This window comes from Sinohyriopsis cumingii, chromosome 1, assembly GCF_028554795.1.
Source record: "Sinohyriopsis cumingii isolate HCF-2022 chromosome 1, ASM2855479v2, whole genome shotgun sequence".
Classification (NCBI taxonomy): Eukaryota; Metazoa; Mollusca; class Bivalvia; order Unionida; family Unionidae; genus Sinohyriopsis; species Sinohyriopsis cumingii.
The window spans coordinates 66,406,967-66,434,337 of NC_142961.1; the positions used below are offsets into that span (position 1 = coordinate 66,406,967).

Genomic DNA, 27,371 nt, shown 5'->3' on the forward strand with positions numbered 1-27,371 from the left:
TTTCAGGCAGTAGAGTACGATAAGGTCAGATTAACTGAAAGACTGACAATAAGGTCAGATCAACTGAAGACTGACAATAAGGTCAGATCAACTGAGAGACTGACAATAAGGTCAGATCAACTGAAAGACTGACAATAAGGTCAGATCAACTGAAGACTGACAATAAGTCAGATCAACTGAAAGACTGACAATAAGGTCAGATCAACTGAAAGACTGACAATAAGGTCAGATCAACTGAAAGACTGACAATAAGGTCAGATCAACTGAGAGACTGACAATAAGGTCAGATCAACTGAAAGACTGACAATAAGGTCAGATCAACTGAAGACTGACAATAAGTCAGATCAACTGAAAGACTGACAATAAGGTCAGATCAACTGAAGACTGACAATAAGTCAGATCAACTGAAAGACTGACAATAAGGTCAGATCAACTGAAAGACTGACAATAAGGTCAGATCAACTGAAAGACTGACATCCCTTAGCATGTTCTGAACATCCTGAAGATCAAGCAGATATTTTTAGACATCCCAAAGCATTGCCTGTTGATTATTCTGCAAGTCATACAGGAGCAAACATGTAGACTTTTATCAAAGTGCATGATCCTGGTCAACATGCAAGGCCATACAGGAACAAAGCTTTTACAAAAAGATACATAGACTGACACAACCAGGCATGCATCTCATAATCTGGTCCACACACACTGACAGGCCATAGAGGCATACAGACAGACAGATTGACATAATGGTCCTGTTCAACCTGCATATCACACAGGTACACAAACACAGCCAGAAAGACATCCAAACATATGGACATAGTCAACATGCACACAAACTAATGGACAAGTCCTGTCCTAGATGAACAGATTGATAGACAGTTTTAAGCAGATTCTCACTAACTAGCAGTTAGTACATTCTTCCAGGTGGACATTTTTGGTTCTTGTAAACGTACTGACTGTACATGTAAACAATAAGACATATCTGAGAAAACAATCCTTGTAGTTCATATGTTCTTGTTCACACCTAAACGGGATCAGATTCTTTTGAAAGAGAACACAGCTGACAGCTTATCAAAATAGAATAAAAATTCATGATGACAGTAATTTTACATAAAAGATTAGCAATAGATGCTGTTAATTACAAGTTGAAAGCAAAATGAAGGCAGCATGCCTGGTTATAAAAAAGTAAATAAAGTTGGATTAAGTGTATAAATTGTTTCAAAATCTTTTTCTACACCAATTTAGAATAATTTGGAGAGGTCTGACTTTGAGACTAAGAGTCGCCTTAACCGACAAATTGAGACATTAGAGCGAACCACTACATTACTGAATCGACGGTTGGAAACTGAGGAGCGGCAGCATAAGACAGAGATTCAGCACCTGGAGGTAAGATCTCCATCTATTAAATACACAGTTTATTCATCTGATATTGTAGTATTGTGACCATTCCTCATTTTCACAGAATATTGTGATTGGAATTGTCATTTTGGGAGTCTTGTCATTTTTCCACATTCTGGAGTTTGAACAATACCTTTGAATATTTTGGCTGCGGGTCTGGCGCACTAGCACACCATTTGGAATGGACTGTAGTATGTGCTTGGAAATGAACTGCATACCAGTAACAATTCTGGTTTCTGTTGGTGTAATGTGATATTGGACTGGTCAGTTTGGCACCAAAAGTTTCAATGTCATTAGTTTTCAAATGGAAGACATTTAGCGTGCAATTTATAATTGTTCTGTTCATTTCCAGAAATGGCAGTTGCTGCAGATGCCTGTAACATGCTTCACACATAGTATTGTGTATCATTTTGTGCAAGATACAGTTGCCTGTAACGTGCTTCGCACACAGTATAGTGTATGTTTTTATACAAGCAGTTTACTGTGCCTATGTGTGAAGTATGTTAAAAGCATGTGGTGATGCTGAGGTGTGAAATAGTAGATAAAAAATGCAGCAGTGTAGCACAGAGACACTGAAATTGTGAATCTTTGTTAATAGGAAGAGAGAGAAAAGCAAATTGATAGCTATAGTACTGTAACCTTTTATAGATGTGTTTGGATATACTGACATTGATCTGGTGTATCCCACTGTAAAACATTCTGTAATAGAAAAGACTCTGCACTTGTTGGAATCTTCTTGGTATTGCAGTGATGTGTATAGGATTGTATTGAAGAAAAACATTGTTATATCTTTTTGCCCTGCACTCACATAATTCACTTTTTTCTACTTAAAAGATTAGTGACCATATTCATTATTGTCTGAAGAGTTTTATGTCCAGTTGTTTTAATTTTTGGCGAAAATAAAATTGTATTGGAAACTACCAGGGAAAGGCAATTCACTAGATAATCTTCATATACAAAATAATTTTTATCATCTTTTAAATGCTTTTCACAGAAACCGTATACTTGGACTGGAAAGGGAGTGATAGTTTGCTGAGAACATTGGTTTTAAAAGCTGTCCCTATTTGTGTCTTTTGTTTATTCATTACCCATGAGAGGAATAAGGTCTTGGCTCTGTTTTCATTGTATTAGAAACAAGTGCAGACATTGAGACAGCAGGTGGACCTTGAGCTGAGTCAGCATCAACAGACCAAAGATAAATTGACTGAGGCAACAATGGCAAGTGAAGAACTCAAACTACAGGTAGGATATGGTTAGTGCGTGGTAGCACACATGCTTACACTTAGTTTAAAGAAGTCTTTTCTTGGGTTTAAACAGTCATGGTCACAGGCCAAAAAGAGAAAAAACATGTTTATGTACAATAACCGATGTTCTCCATCATTAACAGCTGCCAAACTTTGTGGATAGTTCGTGTTTGGATAGAGAAGAACCATATCACTCTTGGGGGTCAAAAGGTCATTAACTAAAAGAAAAATGGTTTATGCAGAAATAAATTATTAGTCACATACCTGAGCCAATCTTTGTGTATGTCTTGGACATCAGTTAAGGAAGAAAAAGCCTCTCCATTTTGAAGTCCAAAGGTCAAGGTCAAAAGGAAGGAAAATGGTTTCTGTACAATAGCATTAATTCTACATCACAGACTTTGATTAGGCTTTGTAGATGACAATTGTTTTAAGAAAGAAGCTATAAAATTTGGAATCAGAAGATAAAGGTTAGTTATCATTATGACTGAAAGAAGGAGAATGTTTTTTAAATAATAACTTTAGTTTTAGACCACAGACCTTGACCCTAGATTTTGGAGGGCTTGCACTTAGAGTATGAAAGAGCCCTGTTGCTTTTGAGGTCAAATATCATGGTTATTTTAACGTTATAACTACTTTTTGCACACAAAAAGCCCTAGATTAAGACCTTGATAAAACTATTTTGATGGCTGATTAAAAAAAATGGATTCTGCATATTAAATTTAGTGTTAAAAATGCCAGTGTAGGAGACTTAACACACGGTGGGGTATAATATGTCATTTACAGTATATTTATTGCAGTTAGCTTAGTTTTTTTGTAAGCATACTGTTATACATGGAATCATGAAACTTGGTGAGAGATTGCTTCTTAACAAGTTTAATACACTCGTCACAAAGTAGGTTAGTGTAACCCATATTTCATACTTAACTGAATTTGGCCAAATTTTGTTCAGTTTCCTTTTGCAAGCTCTGTTAATGCAAGAATCATAAAACTATATGATTGTATGTATCTTTTTATAGTACCACACCATTACCAAAAAAGATAAGTCACTGTGACCTACATTTCACATTTTATAAGTTCTACCCAGATTCATGAAACTTGTTGAGGGTATGCATCTTGAACAGTTCTGCCTTATTTCAATAGTCAGTCATTATGTTCCATATTTTGTGCTTCAGTGATTTGGGTTCAGTTTTATATTTAACGTTCATTTTACAGGCTCATGTTACTTTCATGAATGATATGACTGAAAAATTGTTAAAGCTATGTTAAAAATCCAAATCACAAACACTCAGACACAGACACGCACACACACACATCGTTTCATGAAATTTAGGTTATGCATTATCTGTTAGTATGCAATACTTACAACAGACTGACTGTCAATACATTTTGGCATTTAGCTAATGACCATATGTGTTTTGGAATTAATCTAAAATGCAAAAACTCGTGGTCTAAAGTTGGATGCAAAAACTTTGTAGAATTGTGAATCTTGGTGTGGAGAATGCATCATGATAAGTACTATAAATCTTGATAAGTACTATAAATCATTTCAAAAAGATGTCTTTGTGACCTAAATTTCACGTATCTATGAAATTTTGTGTTTAAATTTTATTTATTGATTGCTGTCTTTGTTTAATCATGAAACTTGGTTATTGGATGCATCTTTGTTGTAACTGAAAAGGGCCACTGTTGGGTTCCTTTGTCATAGATAAATATCAATGATTTTACAAAGTGCCTGAAATATTTGTTTATGTATATTTGTATGCAGATCACAATATCTTAGCTATAAAGATTTTAGCATTGCTGGGAACAAACTATATGAAGATTTACAATTGAAATCAGCTTACATATACAGAAATCCTAGTTAATGCTTACCTGATCATCACAACAACCAGGCATATGTAGACAATTATAAGTATGTAGACAATTAGAAGTCTGTAGTAGACAATTAGAAATATTTATTAGACAATTAGAAGTATGAAGTAGACAATTAGAAGTATGAAGTAGACAAATAAAAGTATGTAGACAATTAGAAGTCTTTAGTAGACAATTAGAAGTATTTAGTAGACAATTAGAAGTATGTAGTAGACAATTAGAAGTGAATGGTACAATCTACCCGAAAATATCTAAGAAAATAGGAATTTTAAAAAAGAGTTTTTTATGTTGGATAAGTTGATACAAAAAGTAGTTTTTTTTCACATATATACTGCGGTAATGTGTGGGCAAATCCAAAATTTCTTACATGAAGAGACTACAGTGTATAGAAATGAACAGCCATGGTAATCTTAGATATCAAGGATATTTTAACACCTACATCATATCTTTCCAACACTCTTACATGGATGCCTGTCTTTCAAGGATTGTATTAGTTTACAAAAGCTGTTCTCTTTTTCAAGGCCGTTAAGTAGTTCAACACCCAAGTATCTTAAGGTTTTTAATTTTTGATTTATATATACAAAATGTTTGCACAGAGTATTTTAAGTTTTGATTTATATATACCAAACGTTTCTACAGAGTATTTTAAGAAATCTTTTACATACACTTGTACAATTTTTAAGGAATTGATTCCAGCATGATATCAAACAATCACCTAATGTTCATAATTTAAGAAAATATACTTCTGTACATATATTAATCAGCAATCCTGGTTTTATAATCATTTAACATTTGTAAATGGTAGTTGTGATGCAACTTTGTGATAATAGTATGTTAACCTTGTAAGAGTTATATTTGTTTCTCTGTCAGACGCAGAAGCTGCTAACATTGTAGATTTATTAATGACACATATATTTGTTTTAATTAAAGGGCCATAATGTAAATTAGCTATTAGCTAATTATGCCACCCTGGATAAATAAGGGATACTATTATTATTAGTGGTAGTACTACATTTCCTTTGTAGCTAAAAGTAGCAGAATCTACACTGGCTACGGCAGAGTCCAGATTAGCAACCATCACACCTGAGGAAGAGAAAGATGACAGTGAGCATGTCAAATATCTTAACTCCCTGTTGGAAGAACACAAAGCCAAGATACAGAGTAAGTCATGTTTTACTGATGCTCAGAATTATATGCTGTACTGTTGGGTACTTTTTATAAGTCAGATCCAACTGCAAACTGCATAGACCCAGCCTTGCCAGCACATAATGTGCCAGTAGATCTTTGTCTATGCACTTTGTAAAGTAATCAGTACAACAAACCAAACTCTGATATGCCAGTGCATTATTTGAAGGCAGATCAGGATCTATGTTGTTTGCAGTTGGACCTGACTTGAAAGCAAGTATATTCAATAGGTTATTTCCTAGATGGTTGTTTTCTTTCAAGAATGTTTGAAAAGGGGCTTAGACTCATCACCATGGGAACAGCATCAGAGCAGTATCCTTCATTTTCGTTATATTTCCTGAAGTTACTTGTAAAGAAACTCCAAGTGACCATGATTGAAGGAATTGCTGTTGATTATGTCAATCCTGAGGTTGGAGTTATGATAACCTATGGATAAATACAATTCATAACTATTCTGATTTAAAGATGAGATAATGAAGATTTTCTTATGATATGTAACTTTTCATTTATAGAGATGGTCTGTTTAGAAAATGGATTGGTGCTGATGAGTTCTTCAATAATTTTTATAAAGCAGCAGATCTTTTTAGGTGACCACATTAATTTACTAGGCTAGAGAAATCTGCTGGGCAACCAGCTTTTTAAAGTTTATTTCCCAGAGATAGCCATGGATTTTCAAACATTTTCAACCACTTGAATAGAATGAGTCTTTTACTACCCAATTATGACCTTTTCTGGAATACATGTGAATAATTAAACATTTTATTTTGGTATTAATATGAAAACACTTTGTCATAATGAAAGTAAGAGGTACATACTTTATCACTTTATAGCCAGTTATCACAATACAGTATAGCTTTATCACTATACATGGTAGCATAGTGATACTTTACCACTGTACAGAGTAGTCTTTATCACTGTACAGTGTAGAATTTATCACTATATATGGTGGGCTGTATCACTGTAAAGGGTAGCTTTTATCGCTGTACATGGCAGGCTGTGTCACTGTATAGCATAGCCTTTTATCACTATATAGCGTAGCCTTTTTCTCTGTATGGGTTAATCTTTGTCACTTTACAGGGTAGCCATTAACTATATAGTGTAGCCTTTATCACTGTCCATGGTAACCTTCAGCCTTGTACAGTGTACTCACTGAAAGAGTCACTTTATGTACATTTGGCTACTTTGTTATTTGCTCATAAAATGAACAGTTTACAGTCAATATAGGACACTCTAAAAACGATCCAGACAGTGTAGGTCTTTTACAACATACAGTGCAGGTCAGTGTCTACCCTGTATGTATTACCTAGGGAGCAGTGAAGGCTGTAACTTGCTGGCACATTATTCCACAGTAGATTTGGGTCTTTTACAACATACAGTGCAGGTCAGTGTCTACCCTGTATGTATTACCTAGGGAGCAATGAAGGCTGTAACTTTCTGGCACATTATTCCACAGTAGATTTGGGTCTTTTACAACATACAGTGCAGGTCAGTGTCTACCCTGTATGTATTACCGAGGGAGCAGTGAAGGCTGTAACTTGCTGGCACATTATTCCACAGTAGATTTGGGTCTTTTACAACATACAGTGCAGGTCAGTGTCTACCCTGTATGTATTACCTAGGGAGCAGTGAAGGCTGTAACTTTCTGGCACATTATTCCACAGTAGATTTGGGTCTTTTACAACATACAGTGCAGGTCAGTGTCTACCCTGTATGTATTACCGAGGGAGCAGTGAAGGCTGTAACTTGCTGGCACATTATTCCACAGTAGATTTGGGTCTTTTACAACATACAGTGCAGGTCAGTGTCTACCCTGTATGTATTACTGAGGGAGCAGTGAAGGCTGTAACTTGCTGGCACATTATTCCACAGTAGATTTGGGTCTTTTACAACATACAGTGCAGGTCAGTGTCTACCCTGTATGTATTACTGAGGGAGCAGTGAAGGCTGTAACTTGCTGGCACATTATTCCACAGTAGATTTGGGTCTTTTACAACATACAGTGCAGGTCAGTGTCTACCCTGTATGTATTACCTAGGGAGCAGTGAAGGCTGTAACTTGCTGACACATTATTCCACAGTAGATTTGGGTCTTTTACAACATACAGTGCAGGTCAGTGTCTACCCTGTATGTATTACCTAGGGAGCAGTGAAGGCTGTAACTTGCTGACACATTATTCCACAGTAGATTTGGGTCTTTTACAACATACAGTGCAGGTCAGTGTCTACCCTGTATGTATTACTGAGGGAGCAGTGAAGGCTGTAACTTGCTGGCACATTATTCCACAGTAGATTTGGGTCTTTTACAACATACAGTGCAGGTCAGTGTCTACCCTGTATGTATTACTGAGGGAGCAGTGAAGGCTGTAACTTGCTGGCACATTATTCCACAGTAGATTTGGGTCTTTTACAACATACAGTGCAGGTCAGTGTCTACCCTGTATGTATTACCTAGGGAGCAGTGAAGGCTGTAACTTTCTGACACATTATTCCACAGTAGATTTGGGTCTTTTACAACATACAGTGCAGGTCAGTGTCTACCCTGTATGTATTACCTAGGGAGCAGTGAAGGCTGTAACTTGCTGGCACATTATTCCACAGTAGATTTGGGTCTTTTACAACATACAGTGCAGGTCAGTGTCTACCCTGTATGTATTACTGAGGGAGCAGTGAAGGCTGTAACTTGCTGGCACATTATTCCACAGTAGATTTGGGTCTTTTACAACATACAGTGCAGGTCAGTGTCTACCCTGTATGTATTACCTAGGGAGCAGTGAAGGCTGTAACTTGCTGACACATTATTCCACAGTAGATTTGGGTCTTTTACAACATACAGTGCAGGTCAGTGTCTACCCTGTATGTATTACCTAGGGAGCAGTGAAGGCTGTAACTTTCTGACACATTATTCCACAGTAGATTTGGGTCTTTTACAACATACAGTGCAGGTCAGTGTCTACCCTGTATGTATTACCTAGGGAGCAGTGAAGGCTGTAACTTGCTGACACATTATTCCACAGTAGATTTGGGTCTTTTACAACATACAGTGCAGGTCAGTGTCTACCCTGTATGTATTACCTAGGGAGCAGTGAAGGCTGTAACTTTCTGACACATTATTCCACAGTAGATTTGGGTCTTTTACAACATACAGTGCAGGTCAGTGTCTACCCTGTATGTATTACCTAGGGAGCAGTGAAGGCTGTAACTTGCTGGCACATTATTCCACAGTAGATTTGGGTCTTTTACAACATACAGTGCAGGTCAGTGTCTACCCTGTATGTATTACTGAGGGAGCAGTGAAGGCTGTAACTTGCTGGCACATTATTCCACAGTAGATTTGGGTCTTTTACAACATACAGTGCAGGTCAGTGTCTACCCTGTATGTATTACCTAGGGAGCAGTGAAGGCTGTAACTTTCTGACACATTATTCCACAGTAGATTTGGGTCTTTTACAACATACAGTGCAGGTCAGTGTCTACCCTGTATGTATTACCTAGGGAGCAGTGAAGGCTGTAACTTGCTGACACATTATTCCACAGTAGATTTGGGTCCTAATTATAACTCGTGTACATAGTTTCCACAGCTAAATATAGTATCTCACAGTTAGGGGAATCGGAATTTTATTAACAATGTGTTCCTTTAGTTTTATTAACAATTTTTTCCTGTGGTTAATTGTTTGTATCTGATCCAGGCCTGCAGAGTCAAATTCAGAAATCTCGAGAACATGCAGAAGAGTACAAGAATCAGGCCGACACCATTCAGCAGAGTCTTGCAGAACATAGCGAGGTAAGTGCAGAGGAACTTCCAGCTGTTCGTACACATTCTCTTTTTTGATTTAAATATTAGCAACACTTGAAGCTAAAATAGGTGTTTTGTTTGTATTAGCAGAAAGCAGACATTTAACTTTCAGTTTTCTGATGGCAAGGGAATTTTTGTGTTTGATATTGTTAATGTTTTGTGTTAAACTGTGCTTGAGAGTTTAACAGTTACATAATATACATTGTTCTACGATTCCATAATGACCCATCATGCAGAAATCGTGTTCTTGCAATATTTGACATCCTAGTTTTGCTTTGGTTTGGTGTTTTACATCACAGCAACACTTGTATGTAATAAGTGCTGAGGCAATTTGAGTACCATGCCTTGCCCAAGGACATGTCATGGTTGTTGACTGGGCTGATCTGATGGTGGGAACAGACACAAGTCAGGCATGCTAGCCAGTCAGCACTGCAGTTCAAGCCTCCATTGGTCACCTCTTACAATATGCAGGCTTCTTCTTGTTGTAGGGTTTAACACCATTTTTCAGCACAAAATAGGCTGTACATAGTGGCCAGTATTAATGGTGGAGGAAGAACCTGGGAAAACCCCGGAAAGAACCACCGCACCATGAGAAGCTACAGGCAGGCTTTCTCACATACCCACATTGGCTGAACCTGAGACTCATACCTACGCAGACAGAGGTGAGATGGCAATGATCCATAATGGTGAGTACTTTAGGCCACTTGGCCTTTCGGGGCCCCTGCAGACTGGCACATCCTAACTGTAAAATAATCATTATTCATGCTGGCACATCCTAAATGTAAAATAATCGGTGTTCAGATTGGCACATCCTAAATGTAAAATAATTGATATTCAGGCTGTCACATCCTAACTATAAAATAAATATTATTCAGTCTGGCACATCCTAAATGTAAAATAATCGGTATTCAGATTAGCACATCCTTAATGTAAAATAATCGATATTCAGGCTGTCACATCCTAAATGTAAAATAATTGGTATTCAGATTGGCACATCCTAAATGTAAAAATTAATATTCAGGCGGGCACATCCTAAGTGTAAAATAACATGCAGGCTGGCACATCCTAAATGTTAAATAATCAATATTCAGGCTGGTACATCCTAAATATAAAATAATATGCAGGCTGGCACATCCTAAATGTAAAATAATATGCAGGCTGGCACATGAGAAGCTACAGGCAGGCTTTCTCACCTACCCACATTGGCTGAACCTGGGACTCATACCTACGCAGACAGAGGTGAGATGGCAATGATCCTTAAAGGTGAGCACTTTAGGCCACTTAGCCATTCGGGGCCCCTGCAGACTGGCACATCCTAACTGTAAAATAAATATTATTCATGCTGGCACATCCTAAATGTAAAATAATCAGTATTCAGATTGGCACATCCTAAATGTAAAATAATTAATATTCAGGCTGACACATTCTGAGTGTAAAATAATCAGTATTCAGTCTGGCACATCCTAAATGTAAAATAATTAATATTCAGGCTGGGACATTCCGAATGTGAAATAATCAATATTCAGGCTGGCACATCCTAGATATAAAATAATCAGTTCAGAATGAAAAGAAACTGCCTCATATCTGTGCAATGATAAATAATTTGTCATGAGACTCAAGATGGCAAGTTGTGTCACAGTTTGCCATAGTTTTTTTCGTTATAATTCTCTACGATATTCCATAAGGTGAGAAATGGTCACAGATGATCAATACCAAAAATGATATTTAAAATCATATTTGTTTGTGTACAAAATATTAACTTAGTCCCTACCATTTGCATACTTTTTATACCTATAATTGGTGTTGAGTTAGATTTTAGCCTCTATTAGTTTAGTTCCAGATTCTTTTCCAGCTGTATTTAAAGGTTATGATCAGGAGAATTAGCTTTTTGTGTTGGGTGTTTATCATTTCCAGGTCAAGTTTTATTTTGAAGTTTCACATCCCCCTTGCAGTACTATTGTGGGAGCATAAAGTAATTACCCTTGACCATCATGTCAAAATTCACTAATTGTTATCCGTTTTCACTAATTGCGAGCCTGGAGGGTTGGCAGCTATGCCCTTGCAGTACTATGGTGGGAGCATAAAGTAATTACCCTTGACCATCCAGGCTTCCAGTTGGATGCTGTCTTATTCATTTCTGAATTCTTTTCTCTTCATATTGTTGACATTTATGTTTTTCCTCTTGTTTAGGCAACAAAAAGATTGCAAGAAGATCTGGAAGCGAAAGTGAAGGAATTTTCAGAAGGTGAGGTGTAAATAAGATAAATGGCCATGTATGGTGATGAACTTAACAAATATTGTCATAAGGAATTTAACAGAAATAATTTCACAGAAATGTTACCAGTCATGGACTATAAATTACTCCTGTTAAGGTTGTAACACAGTTGTTATCCTTGGACTGTAAATTACTCCCGTTTATGTTATAACACAGTTGTCATCCTTGGACTGTAAATTACTCCTGTTTAGGTTGTAACATAGTTGTCATCCTTGGACTCTAAATTACTTCTGTTTAGGTTGTAACATAGTTGTCATCCTTGGTCTGTAAATTGCTTCTGTTTAGATTGCAGCAGATAATGTGATAAATAGCAGTATGACTTTCTTATAAACTGTAATGCATGTTTTGTTGTTGATGATTAATTAAAGATTTGTTTGGGGGGGTGCACAAATCACCTTATTAATTATATGCATTGGAGTAATTTTTGGTAATATTCACCATTAAATGAATTTATGCATGATTGCATTTAGTTTCCTCTGATGTTTGAACTTCTGCTGATTTATTCATTTCCAAAAAAAATCCATCTTTAAACACAGTAACAGTTTGACATATCACTGTTTTCCTGATATACCAGTTTTCTTGGCAAATTTTCTGTACTAGCAAGATCAGTTTATTTGCTTATCACTTGACTACAGTGTTATATATGTTAATCTAGCCATATCATAATTTTCAGATGTGTAAGACATGTAATAACACCTCATGATGTCACAATCAGTCATAACCCAAAGAACCATTATTAGTATGTGTCGGGTTAATTTTGAAATGTAGCTTAGAATTCTTGAAAACAAGCAAGGAATGTACCTTAAAGTTGTTTTATTAAGAAAATCATTATTTTTCATCATGTGATAAATAGAATTATACATTTGTGCAATTTTCAAATGAAATTATTTGCAGTCTTTTCTTTACCAAGGCTGGCAATTGTTCAACTCATTTTATGAATTTCATTTTTAATGAGCTCTCATGTAAGGTTCTGCTTCTCTTGAACATTTAATTGCTCCTTTTATAATGCATCAGTATTTATACATTCCCAGTTATGCTCTAAAGAAACATTTCTGCATTACAAACCAGTAGAAAAGAAGTTATAATTTTTATCTTTAGTTTTAAACACTTACATTAGGTATGATTTATATTAAAGAGAGTTGTATCTAGGTATGAGGGGAAGTTATGATTTGCAGAAGTATTGTTACAGTTAAGTTGTACTGCTTGTTTTAGTGTTGCCTTTGACAGAAGTTCTTTCTTTATCAGAGAGACAGAGGCTGCTTGAGCGTGTTGAAATGCTTGAAAAGGAGCGGCAGGATATGTTAAATGAGAACATCAAAATAACGGAACAGAATCACCAAAATGTAAGCTTCTTTGTTGTGTATGTCGAAGTTTATCAACGAAGTAATACTATTCTAAAACTTAAGTAACTTTAGTAGCTTACCATCATGAAATCCCCAATGCTGTTTGTTACACAAACTTTAAAAAATGTTTTTGGGTTAAATATAGTTCTGTTAGGCTGTTACCATGATTTGAATTTATTAGATTTAGTCTGCAAACCTAACAATCCTCATTGAAGTTAGTGTATGCCAGGTTGAAGGTTCTCTCATAATCTTGGATCATTACATACTTTTTTAAAATTGAGATTCAGTTTGATGAATATATCAAAGAGGGAGGGTATAGGAATTTAAATTAGACCATGAAAATAAAAAGTTGGTCCATGTAGATTGGAGTGATCATCAAACAACTGGATAATTTTCATCAGTTTGACCTAAAACTGTTTAACCAAAGCATATTAACTGAAATGTAACTTAGCCAGAATTTTTAGAAAAGTTGAGTAAAAAAAAAGTGACTGTTCTGCTGAGGTCTTGTTAGGGTTGGCAAGTCTATAGGTAAGTGGTATATGGTGGTGCTCTACAGTTTCGCATTTTGCATAGGTTTAGAATTTTAAAGAAGAAGAATATCCCCTGGTGTCCTCACTGGTTATACTGGCTCTTTATAAAAGAACCTTGTATTTCTTACGTATTGTTCAAAGAACCTTTAATTCTCTTTATTTTGGTGTATGATTGATGGGTGTAATATGGGTTATAGAGTACACAGTTTGGCCTTACTCCAGATGTGCACCTTTCAAAAATCTGCTAGCTTCGCTTGGTCATTTTCACTTCCTGGACTTCAAAGGTAAATTGTAAAAAAAGAACCAATAACTTTTTTTTATGTTTTATGTATTTGGTAATTCATCCATTGCACTTTCATAAGCTGGTTTTGTCTAGTTGGGCAAAATTCATTTTCCCTATTTTAATAGATGCTAAAGATAGTGTACTTTAGACTAATTCAGGTTGATTCTTTTAGCACAAGGGAGCAGTCATTTTAGTTAGCAGTGTGCTTAGATCATGTACGATTTCCATAAATACAATATCCAAAGAAACGTCAGCCACATTACATCAAAGTAGCGTAGAGTTATGCCAACATTCTCTCTGTTGTGCATGTTTTCAAATGCAAACAACTTCACCTTATGTAAGTCACTCTCTCAAAAGTACATAATAACTAGTGAGCGCCCCCTAGCGCTAATTAAAAGTTAACATTTGAAATCTTAAAATGATTAAAACTTAAAATGTTAAAGCTAAAAGATTGCAAAAATATCTTTAGTTAGAAAAGGAAGCCAGATTAATTTAGTCTGAATTTGTTTTTTTATGATAATGTTTACAGTGGCAACTGGAGCCTAGTCAGTAGAGGTGAGCCATGTGATCATTGATTACAGTCTGGTTCAGTTTTGGAAAGCCACAGATTATACTTTCTTTGAATAAATAAGGGTTTTTCAAATTAGATCATTATTAGCAATTTTTTCCTGTGTAATATTACTTTGAAAACCCCACCAAATTTTACGATATGCCAATGGATTTTTTATAATCAGTTGGCTGAACTCCGTAATCAGCTTGCTAGTCTACAGCATGAAATCCACGAGGCTGTTGAGCGACGTGAGTCCGCTATTTCAAGGGAACAGCTTGCACTGCAACAGTGTGAGGAACAGAGCAGAATAGCAGCCGAGTCACAAGACAAATACCAGCGGGAAGTGATACTACATGCTGCCACCATGGAGTCACTTACCACAGTTAAGAAAAAGGTACACAAAGATGATGGACATTGCATTTCTTAAATGTATCAATTTGGTTCTTGGGGCCTAGAAAAAGTTGCTTACATAGTGATTCAGGAGGGGTAACCTGCCAGGCCAGTTTGACTATATTGGGAACTGCAGATTCATTACATTTTCAAAGAGGCAGAAAATCATGGCTCATAAGAATTGTTTTATAGCATTAAAAGTGAAAATTAGAGGCAGAACTATGTCATATTTGCAGTGTAGAATGTATTATAAATTAACTTGAAGAGAAAGTATGTGATTAGTGTTCTGGTACATCCTCATCCTTTTTAGCTATCCTCTAGGAGAGTTAGTTTTACTCCTATTGTATTCCTGTTATTGTGTTAATGATTAACTTTATGAAAGGATGCATCTTCGTAACATCAAACCCATGCTACATGCTTCACCAACTTTGGTTGAAGTTTGTTGTCTAAGTTTATGTCTCTTGCTCTGTTTATGGTAGAATCACCATACCCAAGCAAGAAAGGAAGGTCGCTGTGACCTGCATTTTGTATTTTATTGGCTTAAGTTACGTTTTTGTTTAACTCAGGACCACATTGACTCTGTTACACCCTATATACATACTTCTTATACCTGGAATTATGAAACTTGAAGATGGGATATATCTTGATGAATACCTTTCTCAGACAAGTAGATCATTGTGACCCTTATTTCAGGCTTTGCTGATTTGGTTTAAATTTTGCTTAAGTTTATTTATTAGGCACTGTTCATGCTATAATTGTTACACTAAATGATTGTATACATCTGTTAGTACCACACCCGTGCCGCAAAAGAGGTTTACTGTGATCTACTTTTCAAATTTACTGTCTTGGGTAATGTTGTTGCATTTAGCATATGGGTATGTAGTTTTTTTGCATGGTATATATCTGTTGTCATATTTTGAATCATGAAACTTTGTGAAGAGATACAACTTGATAAGCACAACTTTGTCATTTCTGAAGTAGGTTATAATGACCCATATTTGACCCATCACTGACTTGGGTCATATTTTCTATGTTCATTGCTTTAGTACTGTTCATGGTAGAATCATGAAATCGATGATGACATGTATCAATGTTAGCACCATACCCTTACGACAGAAGATGCTCATTAATACCTATATTTCATTATTTACAGGTTTTGGTTAAGTTTTTGAAATTATGACCACGTGAATGTTTGGCATGTAGTATGCATACTATCCTTCCAAGTAGTGAAGCATGGTGAGGGTATGCATCTTGATAAGTACTTCATATTTATTGCAAAATGAGGTCACTGTGACCTGTGTTTCATGCATCATTGACATTGTTGATACTTGGTGTTTAGACTTTATTGGATGCTGTTTATGTTTGAATCCTGAAACTTGATAATTGGATACATCTCTGTTAGTACTATACCCTTACCAAAAAAGGTGGCTGCGACCTAAATTTTACAATTTACTAATTAGGTTAAATATTTATGTTTAGCTCATGACACAGATTTTTTCATGACCACAGTGATTCTTTTTATGCTGTATACACCATAGTCTACTGAGAAAGCCAGTGCAGTTAGAAATTTGAAATCTGTATGTAATTCAGTGGGTAAATTTGCCATATTAATGACCAGATATTATGATAGGAATGATTGAAAGTTAAGTTCACAGTGTTATAAAGATACAAGACATTGTACCCAAACAAATTTGGTTAAGAAAGGCAAATATTTTGTTGTCTGATCATGTTAGTTAGAATTCATTTTCAGCATAATAGTTAATGTTTACAATGATTACTGGAGACATAAAAGCATTGATTATATTCAGAGCTGTATCAAAAGTCTGTATGTTCCATCTCCATCAATATGTTAGTAGATTTGGCAAAAAGAGGAACAGAGTGATTATTGCAGAGGCACAAGTGTTGTTTGGTCATGTATTACCAAGGCATATAATGACATCCTTGCAGCTGAGACAAAATTACACTTTACCTTGTACATATCGCTATTTATCAGAAACGTTTTTAATATTTACATTTTCTTGCAGATGCAAATTAGTATTTGCTTGACTAACAAGCTGAATGGTATGATTGTTAGATAAATCTGAATTGTAAGATAAATCTGAATGGCATGATTGTAAGATAAATCTGAATGGTATGATTGTAAGGTAAAGATAAATCTGAATGGTATGGTTGTAAGATAAATCTGAATGGTATGGTTGTAAGATAAATCTGAATTGCATGATTGTAAGATAAATCTGAATGGTATGGTTGTGAGATAAATCTGAATCGTAAGATTGTAAGATAAATCTGAATTGTATGATTGTAAGATAAATCTGAATTGCATGATTGTAAGATAAATCTGAATGGTAATGGTTGTAAGATAAATCTGAATGGTATGGTTGTAAGATAAATCTGAATTGTATGATTGTAAGATAAATCTGAATGGTGTGATTTTAAAATAAAGCTGAATCTGAATTGTATAATTGTAAAATAAGTTTGAATGGTATGGTTGTAAGATAAATCTGAATTGTATAATTGTAAGATAAATTTGAATGGTAATGATTGTAAGATAAATCTGAATAATTGTAAGATAAATTTGAATGGTATGGTTGTAAGATAAATCTGAATGTTATGATTGTAAGATAAATTTGAATGGTATGGTTGTAAGATAAATCTGAATGGTAAGATTGTAAGATAAATCTGAATTGTATGATTGTAAGATAAATTTGAATGGTAATGATTGTAAGATAAATCTGAATGGTATGGTTGTAAGATAAATCTGAATGGTATGGTTGTAAGATAAATCTGAATTGCATGATTGTAAGATAAATCTGAATGGTATGGTTGTGAGATAAATCTGAATCGTAAGATTGTAAGATAAATCTGAATTGTATGATTGTAAGATAAATCTGAATTGCATGATTGTAAGATAAATCTGAATGGTAATGGTTGTAAGATAAATCTGAATGGTATGGTTGTAAGATAAATCTGAATTGTATGATTGTAAGATAAATCTGAATGGTGTGATTTTAAAATAAAGCTGAATCTGAATTGTATAATTGTAAAATAAGTTTGAATGGTATGGTTGTAAGATAAATCTGAATTGTATAATTGTAAGATAAATTTGAATGGTAATGATTGTAAGATAAATCTGAATTGTATAATTGTAAGATAAATTTGAATGGTATGGTTGTAAGATAAATCTGAATGTTATGATTGTAAGATAAATTTGAATGGTATGGTTGTAAGATAAATCTGAATGGTAAGATTGTAAGATAAATCTGAATTGTATGATTGTAAGATAAATTTGAATGGTAATGATTGTAAGATAAATCTGAATGGTATGGTTGTAAGATAAATCTGAATGGTAAGATTGTAAGATAAATCTGAATTGTATGATAGTAAGATAAATTTGAATGGTATGGTTGTAAGATAAATCTGAATGGTAAGATTGTAAGATAAATCTGAATTGTATGATTGTAAGATAAATTTGAATGGTAATGATTGTAAGATAAATCTGAATGGTATGGTTGTAAGATAAATCTGAATGGTAAGATTGTAAGATAAATCTGAATTGTATGATTGTAAGATAAATTTGAATGGTATGGTTGTAAGATAAATCTGAATTGTATAATTGTAAGATAAATTTGAATGGTAATGATTGTAAGATAAATCTGAATGTTATGATTGTAAGATAAATTTGAATGGTATGGTTGTAAGATAAATCTGAATGGTAAGATTGTAAGATAAATCTGAATTGTATGATTGTAAGATAAATTTGAATGGTAATGATTGCAAGATAAATTTGAATGGTAATGATTGTAAGATAAATCTGAATGGTAAGATTGTAAGATAAATTTGAATGGTAATGATTGTAAGATAAATCTGAATGGTATGGTTGTAAGATAAATCTGAATGGTAAGATTGTAAGATAAATCTGAATTGTATGATTGTAAGATAAATTTGAATGGTATGATTTTAAAATAAAGCTGAATGGTATGGTTGTAAGATAAATCTGAATGGTAATGATTGTAAGATAAATCTGAATGGTATTATTGTAAGATAAATCTGAATTTTCATGATTGTAAGATAAATCTGAATGATAATGATTGTCAGATAAATCTGAATGGTATTATTGTAAGATAAATCAGAATTGCATGATTGTAATATAAATCTAAATGGTATGATTGTAAGATAAATCTGAATGGTATGAATGTAAAATAAATCTGAATCATAAGATTATAAGATAAATCTGAATGGTATGATTGTAAGATAAATCTGAATTGCATGATTGTAATATAAATCTGAATGGTATGATTGTAAGATAAATCTGAATGGTATGATTGTAAGATAAATCTGAATTGCATGATTGTAAGATAAATCTGAATAGTATGATTTTAAGATAAATCTGAATTGCATGATTGTAATATAAATCTGAATGGTATGATTGTAAGATAAATCTGAATGGCATGATTGTAAGATAAATCTGAATTGCATGATTGTAATATAAATCTGAATGGTATGATTGTAAGATAAATCTGAATGGTATGAATGTAAGATAAATCTGAATGGTATGAATGTAAGATAAAAGCCAAATGGTATGATTTTTAGGTAAAGCTGAAGAGTATGATTATATTTTTAATACTGAATGGTGTAATTGTAAAATAAAGTTGAGTTGTAAATGAAATCTATGGTATGTTTGTAAAATACAGCTGTATGGTATGTTTGTAAAATAAAGCTGAGTTGTATGATTATATTACAGCTTGATAACTTCAGTGAGCAGATGTGGAAGGTACAGGAGGAAGCCAAGAAATCTGAGCAGATGCTACAAGAAAATGAGGTATGCAGCACTCAGTAAGAACAGATGAATGTATCTTAAAATGATAGAGAAGAACAGTGTTCCCCACCTTTGAAGCCACTCTTTTTCAATGAAATGGTAGTTTCCTTAAAGTGCTAGTTGTTGTGTCTGGAGGACAAAATGGTGGAAATGTATCATTTTGGTGCAGAATAAGATGGTTTCTTATCAGGGGATTGCCTGCCATAAAGCTAGATTCCTTCCCCAGACTGATCAGGGGATTGCTTGTCTTAAAACTTGATTCCTTCCCCAAACTGATTTGTTAGGCGATTGAGTTAAAGCTAGATTCATTCAGAAAATGTCCATCTCCGAAACACCACCCTGGCTACTTAAACAACCAAAAGTACTTTTTACGCTACATGATGGAAAAAAATCTGAGACAAACCCTTCCGTCTTCCACAAATGTTATCAAGAACTCCTCACCGAATTTAAAAACTACACAAGAATTTATACCAACGGATCAAAGGATGAGGAAAAGGCTGCTGCAGCCTTCATTTGTGGAAATCACACAACACAAGTTCGCTTACCAAATGAAACATCAATTTTTTCAGCCAAAATCAGAGCAATAGACCTTGCTCTGCAACATATAGGAAGCAAACGTATGTTAAACAGTATCATCTTCTCTGACGCACTATCAGTACTTCAGTCACTACACAATAGAAAACTGGAGAATCCATTATTGAAAAACATACTTGTCAAAAATACCGAGATGAGTGTCTCTCACGATATAATATACTGTTGGTTACCTAGCCATATTGGTATTAAAGGTAACGAAAAAGCTGATCGCGCTGCTAAAATGGCCCTTACTCAAGAACCGTCTAATTTTAAAATACTGTACACTGATTTTAAACCTAGTGTCAGAAAGTCCTTACGCCAGAAGTGGCAGGCATCATGGAATGATGCCGTGAATAACAAACTTCATGCAATCAAGCCAACTCTAGGAGAATGGACTCCTTCTTACAGAACCATGCGTAGGGAGGAGGTAGTCATTGCAAGAATCCAAATTGGTCATACTTATATCACCCACTCCCACATACTAAAAAGTGAAGACCCACCAGAGTGCGTTTCTTGCAATGAACCATTCACTGTCAAGCACTTTATGATAGAGTGTTTTGACCTGCAACCTACGCACAATCAGTATTACAATGTGCATGACATGAAGGAACTTTTTGATACTATAAACATCACTCGTATTATAGAGTTCCTGAAAGCAGTGAATATTTACTCTAAGCTCTAACTTTTATATACCATCCCTTTTTAATACCTTTTCATTATTTTTCATTAACATACAACACTTACATACCCCGTTGATCGGGAAGCTTTATTTTGCACCGTTACCATCTTACCTTTTTAATTTCAGATATTTGTTTTTTATATCGCTGGTCAATATGAGACTTTTTATAATTTTTAAGATTATACACATAACATTTTGTTTGGCGCTAAATAGCCTTACAGTGCTGATGCGCCGTTAAAAATAAAATCAATCAATCAATCAATCTAGATTCCTTCCCCAAAATGATTTATCAGGTGATTGCCTGTCTTGGAGCTAGATTTCATCCAAAAATTGATTTATCAGGAGATTGTCTTGAAGCTAGATTCCTTTCCAAAACTGATTTGTAACAAATATTATAAATTACAATTGCGTTCTTGGCAGCACCTAACAATGTAAAATTATTGTCCATTATCCAAAATGAACCCAGATTGTCCTGTTGGACTTGTTGAATTTTGGGTAAACTATGGTCTTGTAATAAAATAATATTATTTACACTTGGTGACTGGGGTGTTAATAACAAGACTGAGTAAACATGCTCTGTATTCAGATGATTGTCTAGATTTTTTATTGGGTCTACTGCACTTTCATGGTTGGATTCAGCTTTAGCTAAAGCACAAATCATCGAATAGCAACAATGACAATGAGAGCACATGCTTTCTGCACTGAGACTCCTCAAATTAATTATCGGTTGAATGTGTACAGTTACATGTGCCATGCTGACCTAACGGCCATTTTCTTGATATTGTGTGGGCATGACTGACAGTGACATAGGAAACACCCTCACATTGTTCAGAAATGCTGAATAGTCCACCTGGTATTTTAGGTCCCTGTCCAAATGAGTTGGAACATCTTCACAGCAATTCATTGTGAGAGCCATAAACTGTGTCATGCCGTTATCACCCTTTGTTATTTTCATGAGGAGATGCAGCTTGAAGATGGAAAAGGGGGTTCAATTCTAGTTCACAGCAACAGCCATATGATGGAAAAGGGGGTTCAATTCTAGTTCACAGCTACAGCTTGAAGATGGAAAATGGGGTTCAATTCTAGTTCACAGCAACAGCTTTAAGATGGAAAATGGGGTTCAATTCTAGTTCACAGCAACAGCTTTAAGATGGAAAAGGGGGTTCAATTCTAGTTCACAGCAACAGCTTTAAGATGAAAAAGGGGGTTCAATTCTAGTTCACAACAACAGCTTGATTGTAGTACATCGTTGCAAGCAGATATGTGAAAGGATTCAGTTTGGTAAAATTGAGAATTTTACTTCATTACTTTTATTTTTCATGATTAAACATTATCCAGGTCTGATATTAAAAAGAGCTGGCAGAATGATGACAGAATGATAAAATGTGCAATTGCTTCAATGTTTGTATGCTGTTTTGTCTTTATATTTGAAAATACTAAAGCAGTGTTGTCACATTTTTTGGTGGGAATGTCGGCATCAAATATATTAATGGTTTGTATAAAATAATATGCATAAAAATGCTGTTTGTAGGGAAGAAATATTTTTTTGTTGAAGCCTTGTTGCAAATATTGTTTGCTATTCAGGCTTCATGGAACAATCAGCGACGTATAATGGAGGAGGACAAACAGAGAATGGAATCAAGACTAAAAGAACTTACAGAACAAAACAGTTATCTCCACAACCAGTTGCATAAGGTACCAAGAGTTATCTTTTGTTACAGTAAATGTCATTATATACACAACCAGTTACATAAAGTACTAAGAGTTATTTTTTATTTATGGTAAGTGTTGTTATCAGTGCAGCCAGTTACATAAGGTACTGAGATTTATTTTTTGTCACAGTTGGTATCATTAAGTACACAACCAATTTCATAAGGTGCTACAAGTTATTTTTTGTTGTGTCAGTGTCATTAGCAACACTTGAATAATGTGCAGAGAACATTTGTGATTATAATTGGTATCATTACCAACAGTGAATAGTGTACAAAGTAATTTGTTTTGTTATTCAAGTGACCTTAGTCAGAATTAATTATCATATATTAAAATAACACCCATCTGTTAACTGCATAATTGTTCAAACTAGGTTGACAAACTATGTCTGATTGTAATATAGAGTCTATATGACGTAATACATTTATAAATTGATACATTTTTACATACTACATAATTCATATAGGGTATATACAACTTGCTTTGAAGTGGAATATTGATGAAAACTTTTTTAAAAATATCAAACACCCCGCAAACCACAAAAATAGTTTAAAAATGTATGCTAATTTTCTAATTACAAGCAACGCATCCTCATACCTTCACATCATGTAGAAATGTGTATTGATTTGGGTTATGTACACATTAAGGTGTTACAGTTCTTGATTACACATTCCATAATCAGTTTAAATGCGTGCTGTAAATCAGAGATTTTATGAAACAGGCTTTCATTATGCTGATACCTCTGTAGTGGGAGTGTACAGTAATCCTAGTGTCCTTCCATTCTTTACACAATCTTGTTAATACAACTGTTCCTGTAGTTTTTGGGGGCTTGGAGGGAATCTTCATATTCATCTATCCATCCATTCTTTGTTGTTGTTGTTGTGGGGTTTAACGCCATTTTTCAGCACATGATAGGCTATACATGGCGGCCAGTATTATTGGTGGAGGAAGAACCCGGGAAGACCCAAAAAGAACCACCGACCCACGAGAAGCTACTGGCAAGCTTTCTCACATACCCACGTTGGCTGAATCCGAGACTCAAACCGGCGCAGACAGAGGTGAGATGGCAGTGATCCGTAACGGAGAGCGCTTTAGACCACTCGGCTTCTCGGGGCCCCACATCCATTCTTTAACTATTACTGTAGTTTTGGGGTCTTGGAGGGAATTGTCATGTTCATCCATCCATCCATCCATCTATCCATTACATTATTTTGTTACTTCAACTAGTCTGTGGTTGGGGGGTTGATGGCTTTGAGGAATTTCAGTTTCTCCATGTCACTGTCATAGTATCCGTTCTCAGTTACCAATTATAGTTTATATTCCTAATTATTTTAACATATTATTTGCTCTTACTAAATTAATTACAAAATGTAGATCCAGTGACCACTCAGGGCTGTTTTATATGTCAAAGGAGGCAGCTCAAATTTTGGTAAATAATTATTTCTTCTTTAAATACATGACCCAATCACAATATCTTATGAGAACTCCTGTTTTCATCATAAGTCCAGCTCTCCCAGCCAAGATATTTTAGTGAAGAAGCTGAAAGTAACCTGTGTCCAGATACAGGGATTGGCCTCAAATCCTGCGAATACTTTAGTTACCACTTCTGCTTGTGCCAAGTAGTATGCTCTCTACAGATAGTTGTTGTAGGGTTTAACGCCATTTTTCAGCACACGATAGGCTATACATGGCGGCCAGTATTAACGGTGGAGGAAGAACCCGGGAAAACCCCAGAAAGAACCACCAACCCTTGAGAAGCTACTGGCAAGCTTTCTCATGTACACCCATTGGCTGAATCCGAGACTTGAACCCACGTAGACAGAGGTGAGATGGCAGTGATCCATAATGGAGAGCGCTTTAGACCACTTGGCCAAGCTTTCTCACATACCCACATTAGCTCTACAGAGGCTTCACAATCCACATACAAGTTTTCTAACTTAAAGCAAGTTGGAGGAGTGTTCTGTTTTCCAACTTACTTTCTTTCAACAACCAAGTTCACTGTCTTTACTTAGAATTATAACTTCACTGTTCTCGCACATTTGGGTGTCCTTGGTGCATGCCTTCATGGGTCACTGGTACATCCACTCACATTTGCTTTATCTTTATTTTATGCACAGGTATTGCGTGTGAGAAGACTCAGTTATATTGCAGAATAGTTTCTGTCTTGATTGGATAAGTACAGGTGGGCTTTCTTTACATAGTTTAGTCATAGTGTCTTCACAGTTACCATAAGTGATACTTCAGTGATTTTATAGGCTGTATAGGCAGTCAAATGACCATTCCTACAGGTAATATATATTAGAATTTATACTTTAACATCCTCTTTGTAGGTATTAATAGTGATGCTCCAATACTCTACCCATAGCAGCTGCCAGTAATTGTCATAGTGTGTAGCTCTGCACGTACACTAGGAAATTCATAAGGCAGGACACATGTTGTGCATCACATGTTGTGTCTTACAGATTTAGACCATGGGCAAGACCAAGTGTATGCTTTGTAAACATTGTATACCTAGGGCTGACATCCACTCTACATGTGTAGCTTGCTTCAGTTGCCAGTCTATGAATTCATATTAGGCTTGCTTATCCTCGACTGACAGTCAATGGGCTGCACTCCTGGGGGGCACTAAAGGGGATGGTGCAGAGGTGCACCTTGAGGGATGGTATCATCAGTATACACTGACATCACTGTGGTGAAATACTTGCTTTTTTATGGGTATCACACACGTTTAATCAAGCAGGCAATCATGGTCAGCAACAGCTCCAGCTCCTCCCTCACTGCTGCATCATCATAAACCTTTTTTGGCAGAACCAGTAGGCTGCTTAGCACTCAGGTTAAAAACTCAATCACCATTCATTAAGCAAGATCAAGTAAAAAATAAATTGTCTCAGTTACTGTCTTGCACTTAAGATGAACTGACTGGTCATATAGATCAATTATCCCATGCCCAGAGATGTTGCCAGGCTGTGGGATTTAGCATTTATCATAAAAAACTCATTAGTCACACAACTTTTCAAAACCAATGAAGGAAAGGTCACACAAATTAGTTGCGGTTCCTTCTATTTGTAGACCCAATGCATGGTGTTTGTTTGTTTGTTTGTTTGTTTGCTTGTTTCATTTTTATTAAAGTCAAATTAAAAATGTCAGTTTGTCAAAATTAAGTCTTTAGTCACCAATTTTGCCAGTGATCTCAATCAAGCTATAATAAAGTAGATACATTGTTTTAATACAAGCATCTATAAGATTGAGATTGGCTGCTGTATTTATAGCCTAGTTCCTGGCTAATATATAGATACTGCCCATAATGTATAAGTATATAAGTATGACAGTGGACCAGTCTACATTATTTTGCAGAAATTATCCATGGCTTCTGATTTAATTGTCCCATAGATGGGTATAACAATCTGATCTATTGATCCATACTTGAAATTTGTAGAGCGTAACAGATTTCTTTGCTGTAAGATCGTCTGCTATGGATGAAATGGTAAGATCATCTGCTTTGGTCGTTACTACATTTGATACTATAGAGAAAGAGGAAAGCTCTCATGTTCCAACATCAGATGAAAATGTCACACAAACCAATGACACAGAATTATCTGGCAACTAGTCATTAGGGCATGTTGATGGGGAACCAGAGGCAGAGAAAAAGGAACTGAAATTCCGAGACAGGTGGTTTGAGTACCTATAACTGGTTAAAGAAAGAATCAAAAGGAGGGATGTTATGTGTTTTGTGTCAGGAACATAAGAAAGATAATCCATTTAATAATGAAAATATTTGCTCAAATTTTCGAACATCAACTTTGACACAGCATGTGGAATCAGATTGATTTGCAGAAATGTAATGGATGTAAAGCAATGATGCATACTTTGAATCTCACAGCATAGGGGAAGAATTCATTGACACTCTTGCAGATTCGATCACAACATATGTCAAAAAGAAACTGCCCTCTAGTGAATTTATCAGTGTTATGATAGGTGAGATGACAGACATTTCTGTCAATAAAAAGCTTGTTGTATATGCAGAAGTGGTTAGTGATGATTTAAGTGCATGAACACTTTTCCTTGGAAACTTGCATGTGAATGAAAATGTGATAGCAAACGTTCTCCTTAATGTGCTGGAGAAATGTGATCTTACAACATAAGTATCCTGGAGACAACATGATGGAGTTGTGGAAAATTATGTTCTGGTGTCATGAAGACCAGTTCCCTAATTTGTTTAAATTTGCTAAAATTGCAGTGGTTCTGCCACTACAAACAGCAGATTGTGAGAGGGGATTTAGTTTACAAAACCGAATTCACACTGCTGTGAGGAATAGGTAAACATTAGATACAGTGAAAAAACTGATGACTATTCAGATACAAGGGGGTTGTAGAGACAATTTCCCTTTTGCACAGGCTTTGAAGAAGTGGAGTGAGAAGAAACAGAGATGAATATTTACCAGCTCAGCAAGCTAAATTAGGGATGCAGATACCTTATATGCTTGTTGTGAAAGAAGTGCTGTGAAATCAATAAATTCGTGTCTTAAATTAGGTATGCATATTCATTATAATACTGTTATTATCCATCATCTACCATTCAGCAATGTCCCCCCCATCCCCCCCCCCCCCACCGAAGTAGGTATGGGGGACCTCCCCCTCTTAAAATTTTCCTGGCAGCATCTCTGCTTACCTGGTCTCAGCCTAATGAACTGGACACTATCATGCAAACTGGACACTATCATGTGAACTGGACAC

General features: G+C 35.3%; 1 protein-coding gene across 4 annotated transcripts in view; it reads left to right on the forward strand.

Annotated features, from left to right (window-relative positions):
• The window catches only part of LOC149807038 (nucleoprotein TPR-like), a 293,006-nt gene that overhangs the window by 74,558 nt on the left and 191,077 nt on the right, over positions 1–27,371 (forward strand). For all 4 annotated transcript variants that reach the window (XM_089960984.1, XM_089960994.1, XM_089961010.1 and 1 more), the window contains exons 23-31: positions 1,243–1,383; positions 2,527–2,637; positions 5,537–5,672; positions 9,382–9,476; positions 11,679–11,733; positions 13,009–13,106; positions 14,654–14,863; positions 19,601–19,678; positions 22,512–22,622. In XM_089960984.1, the coding sequence (XP_089817110.1) occupies positions 1,243–1,383; positions 2,527–2,637; positions 5,537–5,672; positions 9,382–9,476; positions 11,679–11,733; positions 13,009–13,106; positions 14,654–14,863; positions 19,601–19,678; positions 22,512–22,622 (1,035 nt within the window). The remainder of the gene's footprint in view (positions 1–1,242; positions 1,384–2,526; positions 2,638–5,536; positions 5,673–9,381; positions 9,477–11,678; positions 11,734–13,008; positions 13,107–14,653; positions 14,864–19,600; positions 19,679–22,511; positions 22,623–27,371) is intronic.